This window comes from Platalea leucorodia (genome assembly GCF_965183815.1).
Source record: "Platalea leucorodia genome assembly, chromosome: 1".
NCBI classification, from domain to species: Eukaryota; Metazoa; Chordata; class Aves; order Pelecaniformes; family Threskiornithidae; genus Platalea; species Platalea leucorodia.
The window spans coordinates 106,257,469-106,280,203 of record NC_138823.1 but is presented as its reverse complement, the minus strand read 5'-3'; the positions used below and the strand labels follow the sequence as shown (position 1 = coordinate 106,280,203).

General features: G+C 39.2%; 1 protein-coding gene across 1 annotated transcript in view; it reads right to left on the bottom strand.

Moving 5' to 3' along the window:
* Positions 1-22,735, bottom strand: part of TNS3 (tensin 3) — a 231,977-nt gene that overhangs the window by 103,210 nt on the left and 106,032 nt on the right. The window contains 8 exon segments of the mRNA XM_082308287.1: positions 2,869-2,927; positions 2,931-3,030; positions 6,027-6,091; positions 7,646-7,768; positions 9,025-9,075; positions 10,573-10,744; positions 11,517-11,569; positions 22,298-22,339. Of these exon segments, the coding sequence (XP_082164413.1) occupies positions 2,869-2,927; positions 2,931-3,030; positions 6,027-6,091; positions 7,646-7,768; positions 9,025-9,075; positions 10,573-10,744; positions 11,517-11,569; positions 22,298-22,339 (665 nt within the window).

Genomic DNA, 22,735 nt, shown 5'->3' with positions numbered 1-22,735 from the left:
GAAGCATATTTCATTAAAACACGAGCAAGAAGTGCCCTTGTCAGAAATCTTAGCATTAAGGCCAGTGCAGGCAAATAACATCTTTGTAATGAGAAGTGATCTCATTCAGCACCAAACAGAGGAAAACTACCATAGCAACATGAAAATCATTGCATTTCTCCTATTTAATACCTGGTTTGGTCACAAGCTCACAAGCAAGTACATGCAAAGTGAACATCACTGCAGTGTGTGTTAAACAAATTCTTCATATCTCCTTAAATAACCAAGGGAAATCAGTCTCTCTTAATTTTTCTACTAGGTTTTGAGTCCCTTTTTCTTCCATGCCCATGACACGACCTTCACTTAACTTCACTCTCAGGAATGTACAGAAAAAAGAAAATCACCGCTTTTTTCCCCCTTTACACACAGATCTCGTTAACCAGTCCCTTACTGCATGCTCCTGGTAACACTAAACTAACTAACTGAAGATATCCTGCCCAACAATGACAGCTTTACTACCCCAGAATGGGGGTTGTGCTGGTTTAAAATAGGTTTCATTTTACAGACAGCTAGCAACGCTCGCTTTATTTTGAAATGTTAACTTTGCTTTTTGGTTTCCTCCTTCAGTCTTTCTGAAAATATTTGGTACATCAAAAGCACAAATTTACAAATTGTCACACCTACATGACAAAAAAGTGTGGTAAAACATTTTGTCAGTGACCTCTCGGTCTGAACATTTTTTCTCTACCATTACCTGGTTTTAATTATTCCAAAACTTTGACCGAATTTTTAAGCACCTTTCTCAAGGTGCATTTAAGAGGCTTATTGCCAGTTGGCTTATTTTTGAGAAGCGTATTCAAAGATTTATCCTGAAGGTTTACGAGGAATTTTTAAACATGAAGGGTCTGTATCTGCACTTCTTATTCAGGCAAACCTTCAACTGCTTATCTGAGAATAAGTATCCATTTTAAGTATTGCCAGAATTGATTCAGAGAGGAGATCTGGTCTACAGTTGCTTTTCTTACCACTGTTACAGCATCCAGCTAGCAGTGGGGAAAAGCTAAGTGATATTTTCAGGACTAATGCACTTAATGGCTACAATTTTATTTTTTTCTGGGCAAAACTTAGTGGAGAAAATGTTTCAAAATACAAATAATGGGTGTATTTTCGAATTTTATTATTTTGATATTCACCTAAATTATACCTCTTTATATATCGACTGGATTTTAACAAGGACATCGCTAATTAATTATCCAAGAATGGTTTCAGAGAAAAAGCACATTAAAAAGGTGGTTCAGGACACTAACTGATCAAAATGAGATTAAAAAAGGATTATAAAATTACCCACAAATATTAGAGTTGGTTTTTCTTTCTCTCCAATAGGATTAGTAGCCACTGCCAGGCCAGGCAAAGGTAGGAAAGGCCAGGTTCAGGAGGAGAACGGTTCTGACATATGGTTTGGAGAACCTCATCTGTTCTCATGGGGAGTATGTACCTCTGTGTGCACGTGTCTGGAAGACGGCAAGGGCAGCTCAAGTTCCGTACTGCTGAGCAAAGATGCTAATTCCATCAGTCAGGATGTGAACTGAGTCTCTGGGACTTCTCCCCTCCACCCCCCCACCCCCCCACCCTCACCCCCCGCCAAAGTGTCCTTGAAGAGGGTAGGAAAGCTAAATACCACCGTTTACACCTATTTCATCTCTAGCTTTAGGGCTCACATACGGATCACCTGAGTTTGTAGCTACTGAAGCTTCCTGTCAACACGGTTGTAAAAACTGCCCTGACGCACAATTCACAGAGGCTGCTGTGAGGGTTCCACAGAAATATGCCTGCTGCATAAGGCTTCTTGATGGGAAGATTAAGAACATCTATTTCCTTTTGCTTCTACAGTTCGCACTTCTCTATCTGGTAGGAATCACTCTCAAACCCTTATTATTAAAATGCAACACACATACATGCAGGCATTAAAAACTGAAAAAAAAAAAAAAAGAAAAAAGAGGACAGTAAAATTCTAGTTATGAAAAGTTTATTTCAAGTTTAAGGGAATGCTGTGTTACTGTTTTTCAAGTGAAAAAGAACTGTGCAGGTCACCAAATGGGTTCAAGAAGTAACTGAAAAGTTTTTCTTATTTAGAGATTGACAGAACCAAATGCCTTATGCTTGGTGTTACTACTTATTTTTCCATTTTAATTACTAGCAAAGCCTTATCCTTTAAACAACTTCTAAAAAATGTACTGTATAGATGCCGATTAAGACCAAAACCAAACAGTAATTACAATCAAATCCAGCTGATATTTTGTGTTTCTAAAAGAAGATTCACGTATATCACAATTACTTGTCTGATAGATATAACCTCTTTTGGTAGTGAATCCTTCATTACCTCTCATCAAAATGAGGTTAAATAGCAAACCGCAGAACTGTTCACTTTCCAAAGTGCTTACTTTGAGTCCTAACTAAACCTTACTCATGCAGACAGACTGAAAAGGTAAGACATCCAGATAGATAGAATGAATAATGCATGCTTTGACAAACATTTACTAGCATGGACATGGGGCAGATGCATAATCTGCAGATCCTCCAAACAAGTGGTAGTAAGATCTTTATTGCACACTAATCAACACACATTCCATACACATCATTTATGCCACAGAAAAATGAGTTTATTATTAACTTGGAGCAATCAAGAAATAGATTGTGACATCTCTTTTTGTTAACAAACAATGCAGTAAGAACACATGTAGATAACAGTGTGGTACAAAAGGTTTTATCTGTCTTGGGCTACGTGCAGGAACTGAAGGAGAGATCTCATCAATCAAGGAATATTAATATAAGATAAAGTGCTGAGAGTTCAGGAATCACTGGAGGATCTTGTGGAAATAGCCTTCACACAGCGGAGGAGAGAGTATGGGATGGGGGCAGAAGATAACGGTGACATTTATTGGTATGAATTAGAAACAAATTAAATACCTTCTTTGGGATGGCTGCATTAAAGCTGAAACTTTATCATCAAAGAATTTCTTCATAGCAAATCTGTCTAGAGCCTGATCAGCACTGTCAAAACAAAGACACAGATACCATGTTATTCCAGTTCAGGGTTATCTTGGAAATTCAGCAGGTTACTGCTTGAAATATGCCAAAATATTTGGAAGGAAAAAGAAGGAAAGGAAGGAAAAAGAAAAGAAAGAAGCACCTAACTAGCAACTCGGGCACTTACAGGTCAGACAAGAATGTTTTTTCCACTGACACCTTCTCATTCCACACCTTAAGGCAGTTTCCTTCCTGAGGCAAAGCGCCTACTCCCTTATTCAATTAACTGGATTGCATATTTCCAACGTGAGTATGTTAAAATCATAACGCAATAAACTTTAGCAAAGCCAAGCAGCTCAGGCTGCAAAAGAAGGATACTTGCCATAATTTCCTGAGAGTGCCACTGGGGAGTTCTTTGTGCGAAATACAAATTTATTCTCTTTTTAAAAAAGAAGCAGCAACATTATGGAGATGAAAACCACTGCCTAGCTCTGACTGTAGTACAGTACATGAGGCGCAAAGGATGCTGGTCTAGAGGATCATTTAAGCAGTCAAATAATTCATTCAGTCTTTGCTTCCTGTGCCCTGCACCACCAAGGGAGAGAATGTTTAAAATAAAAGTGTCAATCTTTGAAAGAGAAATGTTTTGCATCAGACAACCACAAACTCTTCAAATGCACAATTAAGGAGCAACATATTCAGAAAAATACATTTTCTTCTGTTCTCTATCCAGAATGTCTCTGATGGGGGTCTTCTGCATCTGTGCAGAGGAAGGCAAGAGGGTACAGAGAAAAGAAACAGAAGAGCGAAAAATCAGTAAGAATGCTGTTCATCACATATGCCAAGTAACACGCTATGCTGACTCTGTTGTATCTATACCAGATAAAATAATGTGTCTCTTAACAGATGTAATTGACAGTGTTAATTAACATCAGGACATAAAAAACCAGAAGTTTCAAAACAATTAGAATCTGGAATCTCAAATTTTAAATTACACATTTAAACCTAAACGAGTTCCGAGGGAAAAAACTGTGACAAGTATACATATGCATATCAGGCTAAAAAATGGAATTTATACCTTTTCAAAAAATTAATCAGAAGTTACTGACTGTCTTGACAGGGTGCTGGATCAGCCTGTAAAGTCATGCCTTTTCTTCATGGATGTTAAAGATTACATAGTGTGTGCTTAGAATATCCTGGACCCAAAAACTCTCTTCTTCACCCAACCCATCATACATCTTCACCCACACTACCACCCAGAATTTAGGCAACCCACTCATAATTGGCCAAAGACAGACAATACTTTACTTGTTAAAACAGAGTTTACCAACTATTACAGAGCTCTGTTTGCCCTCATTAAATTTGACAGTACGTTACTCCTTCCTAAATGAGAAAATAATTTATAACATATAACAGAAAGGAGTTTGCATCGTAAGGCTTTTTCACTAAGCCTAGATTTTTTGCCGTGTGCATGCAATTAGGAACTTTATTTAGTGTGAATATCCTCAAAGTCTTCTGAGTACCACTTCTGACACAGCAGCTGGCACCCTCAATGGCAGCACCTGCAGTAATTTCTGCTTCTGTGAGGTTGCTGCGTGCCATTTTGAAGAGTCTTGATAATGCTAGGTATATACAAATCCTAGCTGGGAAAATTCCCCAACCTCATTCTTACACAGAAAAGTTAAATTTTGGATAGGAGCTGACAGATATCCAGAAATTTAAAGGAGGGCTTCCAAACTCGCTCCTCCCCTGCAACCTCACTGGGGCAATCCTGAATTTGTTTGGGGTAAAAGAGAACCCCTTTCATCACTGGGCTTTACAATTACATCCAGGCGTTGTTCTGTTATGGCATTACTGAAATGTATTTATAGCCAGGTACCACTTTTAAGGATGACGCAATATGGCAACACTGAGATCACAACACCATACTATCCTCACTTGACAGATTTTGTTGTTCACAATACTTCTCAACAACATATTATAAAATTGTGGCAATCACTGTCCCAATTACTACTTGAAGATATATGTATTTATTTTTTCAGCACATATTGGAGTGTATAATGCCCTTAATTTCTTAGCCTACGATTACCTGTCGATCAGGCTTACCAGAGTGAACACAGATTATTTTCTGAGATGCTAGTTTTACTGAAATCCATGAGAATTTGCCATTAGCCTGTAGTGATTCAGGACTTCAGGACTCCATCCACCACAGTGTTGCATCAAATCTATTACTCACAGACTGGTGTGAATTCAGAACCAAATTTGATTTAACCATGGCCTTTACAGTGCATTTTTAGTTTAATGCATTTATATATGTACATATAAAAGAGACCAAGGGAAAACAATTTGATTAAAAACCAAACAAAAAACAAACAAACAAACAAATTTCATCCTTTTGAGACCATTTATCAAATTTTATCTTTGTTGACATAAATTGTCAATTGTCATTTCATAATTTGAGCTCTCAAAAAGAAACAATAAAAACCAAGTAACCAGACACCTATTGTTTGAACTGACCACAAGATGAAGTCTAGATTATTTCTTAAACTTCATTCTGCACTTTGATCAATGTCTAGGAATTCCCTATTCAAATATTGATCCCAGATTCTAATAACTCTTTTCCTTAAGTACTTTAGGAATAGTTTCTCACTGATTCAAGAGAGGCAACTTGATGGATGTGGCAAAGAGATGGGTTTAATAGAATAAAGACGGTATTATTATATAAAAATAGTTTCTTGCGCATTTCTTCATTCATCCCTTTAGAGAATTTTCCTGCAGAATCATTGAATATCTCCAATTAGAAGGGACCTTAGGGTGTCACCTAGTCCAACCTCCTGCTGAAAGCAGGACCACAAGAAATCTCTGTCATGAAAGCAGGCTGTTTTAAGACATGGCCCAAGACTCTCTGAGGAGAAAATCTGACAAACCTTAACCGACAAACAGTACTACAACCAAAAGGCATCTTTTCTGATGTTTACTTAATTGTAAAAAACACACAATATGCATTATTCACAACTTACCTTGCAGAAACATTGGTGAAGTGCATATATGATGATATGACTACACCTATCCTTCCTTTTCCTCCCTGTATTAGGAAAAAGAGAATGATAACTTATTTAATTTATTACATTATTGGCCATTATTTTATTTAAGACCCATACTAAACAAAACTTTAAGACAGGAGATTCAGAGAGTCCTTTTGCTCATGTATTCATCTGTTGGAAAGGTGGTAATGATGGGCAGCAGCTTGTCTGTCTATGCAAGCTGACTGACAAGTGACATAAAAACGCTAAGTACAATTTCTATGTGCATGCCTGTCAAGTCTTACTGACTGAGAGGAAATTATTTAAAAAAAAAATCTTGACCAGTAGTACAAACATTGTATCAACTATTCTAATTTTATATTACCTTTTCCAGAGATCATTCAAGACGAGTCTAGACTATGTTGCAATTTCTGGCATGAAATGCTATAAAATACCTATTTTGGAAATCATATGAGTGTCTGACAGGTTTGGGCATTTTTACCTCCTGAGCACCTGAGATTTATAACAACTACTACTTATTTTTCTATAGATTTAAAAAATGTTCCAAAATCTTATTGAATAATTTACACGATGTAAATCCAATACAATTTACCAAGCAGTAATTCTCACAGATTTCAAAACAATTTCAGTCTCTCAGCTGATACAAGTAGCTGTATCTCTCTTTGCGGTTGGAAACTTTAAAGTCATTACCGAAAGGCATTAATCACCAATACACGTTACCAATTTGTATATAAAATACCTACGAATACTTTGCCCCCTTTTCTTTTGTCCCAGGTGTGGGCCATTCTCCTGGCTGCAGTCCTGCAACTAGTAAGAATTCAATAGTGTTTCATACAATCATGGCATTCTGCCTGCAAGCAATTCAGGACTGGGGACTACACAACCTGACTTGAAGAGAAGTTTTGGTCCCATTATGACCCTCATTCTGTTTAGAGTATCATCTGCTAGTGATACAGAGACAGCTTTGCCTCAAGTGTCACCAGCACAGCTACTAACTCAGTTCTGAATTCATTTTATCTCTATTCAATTGAGGCTTCTCTTTATTTCTCTTCATTGTGAGCAAGCAAGGAGAAGAACTAACACTGCACAATGATAGCTTTGCTGTAAGGCAATGCAATGATGCTGGCAGTTAGAACCTGTCAGAACTACCCAGGAGGTGCTTAATGCCCTCAATTCCTACAACCATAAGGGATGAGCTGTGATATCTTACCTATCCTTATCCCGCAACAAAATCCATGGATGTCACAGAACGTGAAGAACTTCTAAAGAGTTTGCTATTGAGATGAAAAAACCTCAATCTTCTAAATACACTCACAGAAGTAGCACTGACCTTTGAAGGAAGCGAACTAACATCACTGCATGCTATACCCCAAGCAGAGGCTAGAACTTCAGTTATCATAAAAAGCAATATGTAACAAGCATGCAAGGTCAGTGGATTTAAGCTTACTTAAATCAACTGAAGATTTGGCACATTGTTTCCAACATCGAAAACAGATCAAACTTCTTTATTTTTTAAAATGAGCAACGATAAAGGACAAGGTTTTTGAAAATGAATACAAACTGATAGGTGATGCGTATAGACAAAGCTCACTTACTCTGCAATGGACCACCACCACATGTTGAGGATCATTGTTCAGCCATGACTCCATAGCCTTGCAGATGGTGCACACCTTATCAAGAGGTGGAGCATGGAGATCAGGCCACCCCAGATCCATAATCTGCAATTAAACAAGTAACATTCACAAGAGACACCTTGGCCCTAATGCTATATATTACAATCTGGCTTCAAATAATTATGATGGTGAAGAGTCTCCACGTTTTTTCCAACCCCAGATAATCATGTCATTAGAATGCCATGATGTAACTAAAATATGCTTACAGGTCTCTTAAGGGCAAGAAGGGGATTTGTTTGGGTTTTTTAAGATACTAGTACTTTTATAAAAACCAACAAACAAACAACTTCCCCTCCCTCCCCAAACCCACCAACCACTCACAAGTGACAACATTTCTGAAGTTCTTGATTTCTTAAAGAATTTTCAATTAGAAATTCAGGTATTTTGTAATGGTAAAATATTTAGAAGGTCAAAATTAGAATAAAGAATGTTAACTGGCCTGGTCCAGTATTTTGTGGGGTTTTTTATTTAATTTGCAATTTATTTCCTTCATGTGGAACAGATTTGACATCTCAAAATTTTGTTCATATTTTCTATTCAACTTTAGTTACTATATAATACTGTTTACTCAACCTATTATTATTATATGCATATCTAACCCTAACAAAACAGTAACCATAAACAACTTAAATCCTTCATGATCAATAAAGCATTCAAAAGGTCAAAATTAAGAGTTCTTTTAATATTTTTCCTCAGGTAGTGTATAAGCCTGTAAATCTACTGCTATAAATATACTTCTGTGCTACTTTAGCCTTATAGTAGCTGCTGAAGAGTACCTGCATATCATTTTTTACAACAAACAAATACAACAACTGATGAGGAGGAACAAAGGACAGACATCAATAGCTCCCTTCTTTATGTCTCTATTGTGCAGAGAAGCAACTATGAAAAGATAGTACAAAAGGGAAGTCTATATCTGAACAGAGTTCACTAGCTTCAGTGATCAGACTGTACATTACAGTATATAACCCCTAGTATCCTGTGACTGCGCAAAGAAAGTATACTTGGAGTAAAATTTATATCACTCAATAGGAATTTTTCAGTAGTCACAACGGGCTTCAGGTCCTGGGTGCAAAGTCTAAGAAGACAACAGGAACGGCTATGTAAAGCACAGACCTAACAGACACAAACCAGAACCTGGGAAAAAATAAAAAGGGATGCATGGGGGGTTTTTTTATCATCTTCCAAAAGGTGTTCTCTTCCTCTGTATATCAATGCTTGCATAGCTTCAGGGGTTATCAGGCCATTTAAGTTGTATTTAACACTACAAAGAGAGGTATGTTATGGAAGACAACCAATACCTTTGGGTTAAGCTTGGCAAGGTCATATCTCTTTTCAGAGAGGTTTAACACCTGTTCAGAAAGAAAGAAAAAAATATCAACCATCAAGACTCCATAATTTATGTAGTAAATAGCTGTATTTGAAACAAATGATAATTACAAGAAACTACAGTGGTAAGGCTTCAGGTTTGCCTACTGTTTTACTAAACTAAATTAACATTTGAAGTCAGGTAGCACTAGCAAATGTATTTTAGGTATTCAGTTATTATACGATGAAACTAAATGCACATTTTGGAAAAGGACAATTAAAATTCTGCTACATTTTATTTATTTCACACGGCTTTATTTTAGTCAGAGGTATACTGAGAGACCTGGGCACCATGCAAAATAACTGCACAGCACAAGAATTAACAAAGGAAAGTCTGGGAGGGTGGTATGGTTTTAAATATTTGGATTTGAGTGCCTGGCAAGAAAATATTGGTCTGTCAAAACTTCACAGGGAAGATATGGCATAGCTATTTAAATACAGCTTAGCCTGTGAGATCTTCCAACTCTTCTGTCAACCCATTAGACAGTAAGTTATCATACACTTAGTGCCTAATAAGGAACAGTTAAAGAGATAGACTGCTAAGTAAACATAAAGAAAAATAAAAATAAAGCAGTGTATACATATATAAAAATCTGGGGGGAGAACAGCTAGATAAGAAATGACAAATGCTGATTTGTAGTATATGTTCTGCTAGCTGAGACCCTGACCCAATGAAAGTGTGAAACTGTTCTCATCAACTTCAGCAGAACTGCTCACTTGCATACCTTTTTGGGGGAGTTTTTGGGGTTTGGGTTTTTTTTTTCCACTGCTATACATGTGCCTCTTGAGCAGACTGAAGGGGTCTTTGAAACATGAGAAACAAAAGATAGTTTAAAAATGAGCTCTCTAGATCTACAACCTGGCTGTGGTTTGCCAGGTTATCTTGCAAATTTGCAGAAACATATTTCGAGCAGCCAGCATCAAACTTTCTTTTTACCAAGCCAGCCAATGTCCAAAGTACTCATTAGAATATAAAGAAATAAATAGAACAAAACTAAAACAAAACCAAAAAAACCCAGAGATCCAGACTTTGCAAAAGAAACTGACTGCAATCCCACTTAGAGAGAGGGCAGTCTAAACAAGACTCACCATGTATCAGATTTTTGTCATACAAACAGGTATTTAGCAAGATTTAACTGGACTGAGACTATAAGCTTATTTCACAAATACCAAAACACTGCCGTTGCATGGGAAAGGCCACTGAGAAGAGGTGAATTTGAACCAGTAAAGCTTTACATACAGGTCACCTTCAAACTATTACTATCTTGTGCCTTACAATCTACCACCGCCTGATGAAAGGGAAGCCAAGGGCAGTAAGCTTAAAACACTACTGAAAATCTTGCTCTTGCTTGTAAAGCTGTGAAGGTGGACCAAAGAGGCTTTATATGAGTCAATTCTGGTTTATAATGGTATATGTGGACCTACAAGTGGTCTTTCTGCAGGACAGAAGATTTATCTCAAAAGACTGATCCTACACATACCAAGTAATTATCTCCATGTTTGGATTTGAGCATTCGGGTTACATCTTGCAGGTTGTGGAGGTAAGTTTCCTCAGAACAGCTAGCAGGGAAGGATACAGCGATGATCCTCTCTGTGATGTAAGTGAGGTCAAGTTCATAGCCTTCCTCCATAATGTGATCAAAGTCTGCACTTCTGTGAAGAAATGAGATGTGGCAGTTCAGTGCAAAGCAGCCGAGAACAAACATAGCATATTAATGAGAAGAAACTGCAACTTCGACTCATACAGTCAAGCATCTGATGTTTCCAATATTTTCATTAGAATTTATTAAATGCCTACAGAGCTCAAATTATTCAGTTCAGTACACAAATGGAGTTAGCCAAACATCAGAGTTCTTCACATCACAACTATAAGGAAAAAATCTTTTCAACCAATATTGTAGAAAAGCAGTAAAATGAATACAAGCAACTTTGTCAAACACTAGTGCAACAAATTTGAGAGTTAAATAGAAAACGTATAGGTACTTATGTCTGCACCAATCTCTTTTTCTGTAGAATTCTGCAAAGGCTTTACAAATTGGTAGATACACCAGTGATCTGTAAAGGATTGCAGATAGATACCATTTTGAAATCTGCTCTAAGTAACACTGAAGTGAATCCAAAACTAGTCCCCAAACTGCAACAGACACCACTGTTTACTCTAACTTCTTCTTTTCCAGGTTGAGGGCACAACCAGGCACCTTACCTTGTCCTTCTTAATAGGATAATCAGAAGATTCCAGTCATTAAGTTAAAAGTAAGCTCACAGTAAATATGCCCAGTTGTTTTCTCAGACAGGGACGGTAAAAATGGTCCATGCTTAGCAGGTTAAGACTGAACTCACAGAAATCACAACCACAAACAACAAAACCTAAACCCACCACAGCATTATGTGACACTACTATGCAAAATATGAAAGAAATACTTGCCGTGATCCTTTGTCACAACTGAAAGAGGAGTTCTTCGAAGCACTGCTGGAATTCTGGAACAAAGAAAGCAGAGCAGTCAATCTGGTACCTTCCTCGCTGCCACTGATGTCTGTGTTCCTGCCTTTTTTCCTCATTTATTGTGTTCATACTGTGGAAAACTATACCAACAATAGGATAAGAGACTATCATTGCCTTATGTTTTGACTGCAAACACTGTGGTTATGGCCAGGTTATGTCCAGCTCTTCATACAGACTCACTACTACCTTTTCCAACTCACTACAGCCAGAAAAGGCCTGGTTGTCTTTTGTGCTCTTCTTGATAACTACGTTAAGATTAGAGAAAACATTCAAAGGACTCCTGATATGATGGAGCTTGAATTTCTGTATAAACCTGCAAAACTAAGTTCCTCTCAAATGATTCTCTTATGACAATATTGAAAAATATACTCAATTTATTCCAGTATCAGAGTCCTGGGAGTTTGAATAGAAGCCTGAGCTGCAATCGTTTTGCTTTATGAGAATTTAGTGTGTCTTTTGTAGTTCCATTTGTTCAGTAATAGTAACCGCACATTAAAAAGTGTTAAAATGTTCTCCCGCATGAACCTTAGTACGAGAATTTTTCTCACCTAATTTTAGCTGTCTCAGAATTAAGCTCCAGTGTGATAGCCACCCAAGCTGTCTGTACATAATGGAGAGAAACAGAGACATCTAGAGGGAACAATATCCCTTCCTTCAAGGACAGGTTTTTAGAAAAGACAGCTATTACTACACTAACATTAAATAAAAATAAATAACATATTTACTTTACATTTAGACATATCTTTTTATACAGAAAATCAGAGGTTCAATTTAATATCATGCATCAGTAACTCCATAAGAGAAAGAGTATTCACTTGTCTTCCTGCCCTGAATTTATACTTACTATACAGAAAACTGCACAGAAAAGCTTATTTAGATGAAGGGTAAGGGCTGGAAAGCTGATAAACCCTATCTTGGCTACACACATGACAAATATTCCCAAACCAAATAAATTGTGTTCCAATGGAAGAGGCCTTAGAACTTCCATACGGGATGCTGTGTATCAGAATCTGGGAACAGCTAGGACACATACAAGTGTGCAAGTGGAACGTTTTCTTCCAAAATTTCTGGAAATGAGCTGTTCTGGCAAATTATAAAGCACACCTGATGGCATAAGGTGCACCTCACCTAAGTGCTTGGTCCCAGTTCCACTAGTTCCTGTCTTACTTAGACAACAGAAAATGAGGAAACTTTATGGTATTTTCAGCTTCTTTTTACTCAGTCCGTTCTTAAGATTTTAAAGGCTGTAGGTGCCAAAACAAGAAAACAACTAATAACTGAAATTCAAGACAAACCTTTTAGTGTGGTTTGGTTTTATAACTAGAAAGCAATTAGCAGAACATGCCTCTCCCTCCACTTCCTTGGTTTCTGTTGGTCACACATACGTATCCATTGCTTAAGAAGTACTTCCACCATTTTTTAATAAATTTTATGACTAAACCTCCATGTAACCTGAATAATCAGTCACATAGTGGCTTCCTCTGGTAAGAAAATAAGTGGTAAAATCATTCTCTATTGTACACTGTTGCGGCATATAAACTAGCATATAACCTAGGAGTATGCAGCATATAAGCGTGTGAACAATAACATAATGCAAACCACTAGCAGAAAAAAACCCTGTTAGTGAGATCTATATTTACTATATGCATGCCGTGTCACCTACTGAAATGCACAGTACTTTCCTGCTCTTTGTACAAAAATGGATAATCCTGACAACTTCCACAATTCAATAGCTGGTACAACTTAAAACTTAAATTACCAGTGCTGTTTGCAAAGAAATTTTGTTCAAGTACATATAATACAGTTTAAAACTCTAGCTGATTGGTTGCACATATAAAAATATAAATATATCAGTTTAAAAGGACTCTTATTCTGAAATCTCATCTGGCCATCACATTTCATTGCATGGTCTCAAATAGCTGCAATACTCTTCAGTCTGTCATTATGGGTATGCTTTTATACAAATTCTGGACAGCTCCCAAAATAAATGGAACCCTACCATCTTCAAAAGGTACTTTGATTCAGACCCTGGAAATTCCCATTGCCTATCTATGGTGCACCAAACTACTAAATTTTACTTAACCCTTCATAAGGTCAGGATCACCTTGTACATTATACGTTGCCTACAGTCAGTGACTTGTTGGCAAATGGAGAAACAGTCAAGGACACAGCTCCATTTTTCTGCATGTCCTCTAAATTATAGTCACTTCCTCCTCTCTTCCATGGCTTAATTACCTTGTAGCTAGCTATGCATTCTTTTCTCTTCAGTTTTTCTTTTTACTATTTGTTTTGTTTACTAATTACCAATCACTACACCACTAACTTCTCCCCTCACAGCTAAAATATTTAACAAAATCCAACAAAAATGTAATACGTGACTTACTACAGAGGCAAAATCGTTACTGAAAAAGCTTTTTAAAGGTTTTATGAAACACATAGCATATATGCACACACCCCTACAACATGGTCTCAAACACACGAAGAAGCTGTTACAGCATGTCTCACAACAGGCAATCTGTAAATGTGAGCTGTATCTTACCATGCTTCTGACTGAATTCAGGTTCAACAGTCAATTAAAACCAATCTTGAACTTCTGTGATTGCCTCTCTTTTTTTTCCCCCAGCATTTCTGTATGGTTTCAGGGTCATTTCACTGATAAGAAGGGATTCTTCATTCTGGACCAAGTCATACACACCTACCAGCAGAATACAAGTTTCACCAAGCACAGGATTCAACAGCACAGGGCAGACTATCCATAAACGCAAATCATCTCCATTCAGACTGGTCATCCTTGGGGTTTTCAGGCCCCTGGGCTGGGAGATGGAGATAGGACGCAGAGTGAAGCCCCAGTTGTTGAAGAGGTGGCAGTCACCGACCTGCTCCTCCACCTGGATGCTCACAAGTCCATGGGGCCAGATGGGATCCACCCGAGGATACTGAGGGAGCTGGCAGAGGAGCTGGCCAAGCCACTCTCCATCATTTATCAGCAGTCCTGGTCAACCCGGGAGGTCCCAGATGACTAGAAGCTAGCAAACGTAACGCCCCTCTACAAGAAGGGTTGGAAGGAGGATCTGGGGAACTACAGGCCTGTCAGCCTGACCTCCGTGCCGAGAAAGGTCATGGAGCAGATCATCTTGAGTGCCATTACGCAGCACGTGTGGGACAACCGGGGGATGAGGCTCAGCCAGCATGGGTTTATGAAAGGGAGGTCCTGCTTCACTAACCTGGTTGTCTTCTATGACAAGGTGACCCGCTTAGTGGATGAGGGGAAGGCTGTGGATGTTGTCTACCTGGACTTTAGTAAGGCCTTGGACACTGTCTCCCACAGCATTCTCCTGGAGAAGCTGGCTGCTCATGGCTTGGATAAGTGCACTCTCCGCTGGGTAAAAAACTGGCTGGACAGCTGAGCCCAGAGAGTGGTGGTGAATGGAGTCAAATCCAGTTGGCGGCCGGTCACGAGTGGTGTTCCCCAGGGCTCAATGTTGGGGCTGGTCCTGTTCAGTATCTTCATCGATGATCTGGATGAGGGGGTTGAGTGCACCCTCAGTAAGTTTGCAGATGACACCAAGTTGGGTGGAAGTGTCGATCTGCTGGAGGGTAGGAAGGGCCTACAGAGGGATCTGGACAAGCTGGATCGTTGGGCCGGGGCCAACTGTATGAGGTTCAACAAGGCTCAGTGCCAGGTCCTGCGCTTGGGTCACAACAACCCCATGCAACGCTACAGGCTTGGGGAGGAGTGGCTGGAGAGCTGCCTGGCGGAAAAGGACCTGGGGGTGTTGGTTGACAGCCGCCTGAACATGAGCCAGCAGTGTGCTCAGGTGGCCAAGAGGGCCAATAGCATCCTGGCTTGCATCAGAAATAGTGTGGCCAGCAGGACCAGGGAGGTGATAGTGCCCCTGTACTGGGCACTGGTGAGGCCGCACCTCGAGTGCTGTGTTCAGTTTTGGGCCCCTCACTACAAGAAGGACATCGAGGTGCTGGAGCGTGTCCAGAGAAGGGCAATGAAGCTGGTGAAGGGTCTGGAGCACAAGTCTTACGAGGACCAGCTGAGGGAGCTGGGGTTGTTTAGTCTGGAGAAGAGGAGGCTGAGGGGAGGCCTTCTTGCTCTCTACAACTACCTGAAAGGAGGTTGTAGCGAGGTGGGGGTCGGTCTCTTCTCCCTAGTAACAAGCCACAGGATGAGAGGAAATGGCCTCAAGCTGCGCCAGGGGAGGTTTAGGTTGGATATTGGGAAAAACTTCTTAACTGAAAGGGTGGTCAGGCATTGGAACAGGCTGCCCAGGGAAGTGGTTGAATCTCCATCCCTGGAGGTATTTAAAAGAAGGGTGCTCGAGGACATGGTTTAGTGATAGACTTGGCAGTGATAGGTTAACAGTTGGACTCGATGATCTTAAGGGTCTTTTCCAATCTTAATGATTCTATGATTCTAAGTAAAAAAAACCCACTATTTCCTGCTTTGCTGCACACTGGAGAGATAATGGCAAAACATACCTTAATGATTCTATGATTCTATGCAACGCTTTCCTTTGACATCCTCCTTACTGCTTCTTTTACCATCTTTGGCTCCTGAATCTAGTCCTGGGCACATTGCAGAGCTTGCTATCCCAACTTTCTCAAATGGCAAAACATTGGCGTATCTCTTCCAACATAGCAAATGCCATCTGGCATCTCCCAGGATGGACAATTACACAGAAAATCTTGCAAAACTAGAGACAATTTTCATTTCCTGTCAACCAACAACAGCAGAAAAGATGAAGGGGAATGAAAAATAATGGCTCAAAATGGGGTGTTTAACCACACCTGGCTAAAAATTTAGAGTTGTAACTAGGATAGATCCAGGGGAACTACCACTTGGTTTGTTGCCAGTAAGACAGACCACCCTGAGGTTATTCTTCCTTGAGCTTCTCCCCACGGTTCTTGTTCCCCTGCTTCCCTGGGACTGCCTCGAAATCCAGACAGTATAACCACCCATTTGAGAAGCAGAGTTTTGAAAAAACAAAACACCTCCCGTTTACCTATTCATTGAGTTTTAAGGAATTTTTATATCCCAAACAAACACATCGATCCCAAACAATAACACATAAAAGTTATCCCTATGTAAACAAGTGCAAAGAGCCTTTTGGTCAGACAAGTTTAGCTGCAGTTGTTGTATGAAAGCCAGCAGGGGGAAGCAATTGCTTCTCAAAAGACAACTGTCTTCTTTCCAGCCACAGAATGATAGTAATGAGCAAATTCATTGCATCCAAGGCACTGCATCATTACCCTTTTCCAGTGAAAGCTCAAGCCATGCAACTCTTTCCTTTGACATCCTCCTTACTGCTGCTTTTACCATCTTTGGCTCCTGAATCTAGTCCTGGGCACATTGCAGAGCTTGCTGTCCCAGCTTTCTCAAAAATGCAGTCCTCAGACGAGACCATCCCAGAGTCCAGTACAGCATGATACAGAAGCTAAGAAACGGGCCCATATTTAATTCTACATCATTTTCACCAGGTCACAACAATCACTAGAACATAAGTTTCCCAGCACAGCCTGCTGTCAATGGAAGCATAGGAAGTGGGCAAGACAGCAATTAAAGCACAGGTTGGACAAAACAGGCTTTTGAGATCAGTCCTGTTTATTCACCCTCCTCTGACACCAAAGAGGGTGAACCTGCTTATGGATTACCTGGTCTGCCTCAAACAGCAAGCTTGTGCCCGTCCCAGGCAGCAGGCTCCATCTCATACCTTTGCAACCTCTCTTCCAGTTTCTCCACAGCTTCAGAGCAAAAACATGACACAGATATAGTACAGGCCATCTCACACAGTGTGGCACTGAGGTGGCATTGAGACAACTTCTACGCTAGTCCAGAAATAGGAGGAGTATGAAATAAACTCTCTGCTAAGCCTGCATCCCCTCGTCTATGACAAAAGGCTGCCTCTCAAGGAAAGAAACTGGGACAGCAAGTAAAAAATAATGCCTGTAAAAAAAAAAAGAAAATAAACCATATCTCTAAAAAAATCATGTGTCTCAGCAAGATGATCATCCTCAACCTTTCCAAGAACTGAATAAGGGAACTTAGGTACAGCTAGTAGGCTCACACACTTCATAGGCTAAAGTTCTCTGTAGTAGAGCTTCAGAGAGCAGAAAGATCATGGAGGGAGATCAGTTTTGCCCCAGATAAATTCATTTGCATTTTGTCAGTACACTGATTTACTATGTTTTATATGACAGCTCTGGAAAAAATATCAAAAACCTAATATGTAAACTGCTAGCATCCAATACCAAAGTAAAACTAGACATGTGGGCCCACACATGGGCTTAGAAATACCAGGTGGGATAACGACTTAACCCTTTTGAGACTAGAATCAAACGCAGGCCGAGGAAGCCAAGTGAAAAATCATCCAGTAGCCTTTTCCAAGGCCCTGTTCCTGGCATTGAACTATAATAATACAATATCTGCTTAAAAGCAATCTCAGCAGAATATAAGAACTACTGGTTTCAAGGACCACGTTCTTTTTAACAGCTGAGACAGATGTACATCAACTACATGCTCCTCCGAGGAACAGCACTACTGAAAACTCACGGCTCCAGGATCTGACATGCATTCACACAACTCCTCTATTTCTCTCCTCGGCTCCTTCTTCAATGGGAGCATTAACAAGTGTAAGGATCAATGAGAAGAAACTACAATTATCTGAAATGTAAATCAATGAGAAAGCTGTGACTTAAAGGTTTCAGGGCATATTTTGAAAGAATGACATGGATCTATTTGGGATATAAATATTTTCTTTGTGCCTATTTTTAGTGTTGATACAAGCATCGGAAAACGCGACTAGCTTATCTGTCATAAAATTACATGCATTTTACACAGCTTTTAATTAGCTTATGAAACTTTTTTCCACACGATTGTTCACCATTTAAACAGCCACAAAGAAGAATGTGAACAGAGAGACTGCTCAGCGGGAGACCTGAATGCATTTTAACCAAATTTGTGATGGCATTTTCATTCCCCAAGCCACAGATAGGAATCAGAAAAAATTCTGTAACCTATTCTAAGGCGTAGTGTAACAGTTCTATATACTCCAGGGTACTGCAGAAAAGACAGGACAATGAACTACACTGATCATTGGACTGCTCCACCATGATAATTCCTACTGACACAGTAGTTGCTTTTAGAAGCTACAGTGAAACACATTTGGATGTCTTGGATGAGAACCAAAATTTGCATAATCTTTTGACCTCTGGCTTTAGAATGCTTCCTAATGTGGAAAACAAAGATTCATGCCTTGTGAATACAAATGTCTCTATGTTACTTTGTATCTATTCCTGCAGTAAATATTAAAAAAATAGTAAAAAAATCTTTTTTGGAGTTGACTCTCTGCAGAGAGATTCATCATTATTTCTACTGCAGAGAGCTATTTGTTTGGCTGTGCATTTTATTTTTGTTCTGTATACTGTATTTTGGAAAAATCATGATCTGTTGCCCTGTGTAGTATAACAGCAAGAGTCCAGACAGATGTGCCCCTTGCAAGTAGCAGTGTCTGCAGAAGTTATAAATCCCAGCTTGCTGTCTCCCTGACTCTTAGCTGCTGGCAAAGCTGCTCCCACAATTCTTGCCTATTACACTTCAGCCAAGACAGGCCAGGCTCCCCTAAACAAGTTAACTGTAGGGCTTTGTAATCCAGTTCGTCTTTATTAAAGTTTGTGGGGCACTTGGATATGGAGTTCCATCTACCAATCTGCCAGGGCAAGAAGGAACTAAGTGGGGCAGGAAGATCATCTTCCAGCTCACCTAGGTTCAGAAAAGCAGCCCTGCTCACAGCCTGAAAGTTCCTGGTACAGTTGGGTCTTCTATCCATCCTTTTCTCTTCTTTTAAAAAATTGAAATTCATAACAGAGAGAAGGCACAAAGCAAATTTTTGCAACTAAGGGCTCTTTAGGAGGGAATACCGAATGCATGTAAAGTCCCTATTCAAGTGAGAATGAGGCACAATTCATGTTTTACTTCATATACAACTTTACAGACATACATATTCACATTTAGAAAGCCGTAATATGTCTCAACCTTTAGTTCTACAGTGTCTCAAGACTGGAAGTTCACACCGAGCTTCATGAGGCTACCACCTAGCCCTAGAGCTGGGTAACACTGTCACACACAGAACAGGAACACACCTGCCTGGGTGAGTCAGAGTCGTGCTAACACTCGAATGACTGTTCTCCACTGCAAACCTATGGGGAAACTTATTATGTCTGTATTTAAGTACTACCATGTTAAGTGTTAGGTAAGGAGTTCACCTCAACTGACTAAAATAATACATGTGTGCCAGCTCCGGTTGTAGCCTAGTTTCATAATTACTCCAGAGCTTTGAAACAGCTTCCTGAATGAATACTATCCACAGGCAATGAGATTAAGCACAACAGACATGGCAGAGCATAAAGGTTTCTGCATTAATTCACACCTACCACATTATGAGGCTTTGTATAAGTCCTGCACAGCATGACTCAGTAGCACCTAACGCAAAGTCCCTCTATGTATGTGCTCTACTTCCTAACTCTGTAAAAAGATACAGGGATGTCCACAGTGGAAAGAAAAAATGTGGTGGCAGAGGGAAAGACTTCAGAAATAGGTCTCCGAGTTTCTCTCTGACCTATTTAAGATGCAAGAGATCAAAACTGAAGCAAACTTTCATCACAAATTTAGCACCCTATTAACTAACAGAAAATGACGTGCACGCCATTCTTGGAAAGAAAGTGACAGAATCACTTCTGCCAGCCTTTCGTTGAAACAAGAAGCCTCATTTATTTGTTTTTAATATGTTAACATTAAGAATAAAATAAGATTCCAGTCCACAGGGGCATGAGGAAACCCTCTAAATGTAAGAAAATGCACTTCTGACTTCCTGAGTAAGAAAGTGTTATCCATGCGTCAGAGCTATCCAAAACATTAGATTCAAGCTAACAAAATTTTGCTTCTGACACTATCTAGAATTCAAGCCAAACTCTCTTTGTTGATGTTTACACAGCTTTCCTATAAAGCAGTAAGGACTGACACTAGAAATATTCCATTAGCAGTCACGTTGCTAGGAAAAAGCAAGAGAGCTTTTCTTTCCTGGACCAGATGCCATGGAACAAGATGCAAAGGAAACAGAGGAAGGGAGAAGAAATCCCAGATCAAAAAAAAAAAAACAACCAGTCAGGCAGGTTAAAGTAGTCTCTTGCAAATCAGTTAATACACCAAAAGGAGAGCAAGCGTGGCACAAATTTAGAAGGAAGTGAAGGCAGGAAAACAAGGAACGCACCTCCCGTTAGCGCTACACAGATGGGATGCGTGCTGCAGTCATGGGTCACAGAACCAGAGCTGCAAAAGCCTCATCCGGGCAATGGCTGCATCTAGCCCCACTGTGCATCTCCCAGCCTTGCAGCTTCACACCTCCTCTTTTTTCCAAAAAGGAATAGGTGTTCCTACCTCTGTGTTTCAGTTGGGAACTTTCTTCTATTTCCCAGTGACCCCCTGCCCCTCGCCCTTTGCTCCTGGGGTATACTGGTCCATGGAAAGTAACTACCAAAAATTTCAGGAAACTTGCTAATGGCTAAATAACAACCAATGCAAACTACAACAGGACAAAAGGCGCAGCTGAAAAAGCATTGCTTGCCATTAAGGCTGCATGCAAAATGGCTGTGCATGAGCTACACGTACAGAAAAAAAAACCCAAAACATATGACCTTGGCTTGTATAATAAGCAACTAGTACAAACAGAAAACCCTCTGAAGCATTCAGATGTAACACAATGAAGCTAAAAACGTCCAACTAACAATAGAAAATGATCTGCAATTATTTTCCTCCCAATGTACCTCATTATTTTGCTTAATACACTAGAAGCAGCCGTCAAAACCAATTATTCACATGCAGATAACTCAGATGTTTGCTCTATTCTGATTTTTTTATTTTAGTTAATTTGTCTAGTTAAGGAAGAGTGAAGGGAGAAACAATCTTGTCACTAGACATTATAGCTGGTTTCAATATCAAATGTATTCTAGCAACTTAGAAATAATTATAATTTTACTGAAACAGTGTGGATAATAGCATGGATTCAACCACAGAGATGACCTCAGTTATACAAAAACATTTATTGCCACCCCAAGTAAACAAACTATACTGCTAATACAAAAGCAACCCCTGTGAAGGTCTCCGGCCTATACGGCAAAAGGACTGCAAAGGACTTCAAAAAATCTTTTCTTCTTTGTCTTATTTCACAGAAATTGTGCTAAAAGTATCCTGATAGCACTTAGGAGTATTCAAATGTGCAATACTTCCCATTTGCAGAAATTTCTACATCACTTAGAAGACTGGGTTCTATTGCACTTCAATAAATGTATTTAATACTACTTGTACCAGTAGTACTACAGCAGCAATAATAATAAATGGCTGGGAAGGGGCATTTCATTTGTTTTGTAAATAACATGGCATAGTAACTTGAACAAAAAAAGACCAAAAGATGAGCTCTATATTGACCACAACAAAAGAACTAATATTCTTCCTGCTGAAAAAAAAAAAAACCTTATTGAATTTCTGAACTCCTCTGAATACAATCAGTCTATGAAGATTTTGATACTTCTCTTCTCCCCTGCTTGATTTAGAAATAAGGAACACAGAACAGCCACAAACAGGAGAATAAATCAGGTCAAGTGAAGGAAAAAGAAATAAATAAAATGGAATTACTTACAGTTCTGGTTACATGATTTTTAATGGCCTCAGAGTTATTAGCCTGAAAAGGAGAAAAGTTAACAAAACTGACTTTAATTTTCCAGAGAGTTTAACTGTATTCTAAGAAATCCCCTCCTAACATATGCACACAACAAATAAAATAAATCATTCAGAAGTACACATACCTTCTACAGTATTAATAACCAAACTATCTTTCAAACAGATGCTGAAATCAAATTGATTTTACATTATCATCCTGTGTATTCAGGTCTTGTAAGCCAGCACTCAGCTCCTGAGGGTGCTTATCCCAAGTTACAATATACATGGAGATGTATGCTGTTAACCACATATTCCCTTTTGCATTTTTCCCAATCTCTCATTTTAGGCTTTTTCATGAAAACAGACACTTGTGTGGGTACTGATAAAGATAAACTACCTAGGATTTTCTTTAAGCACT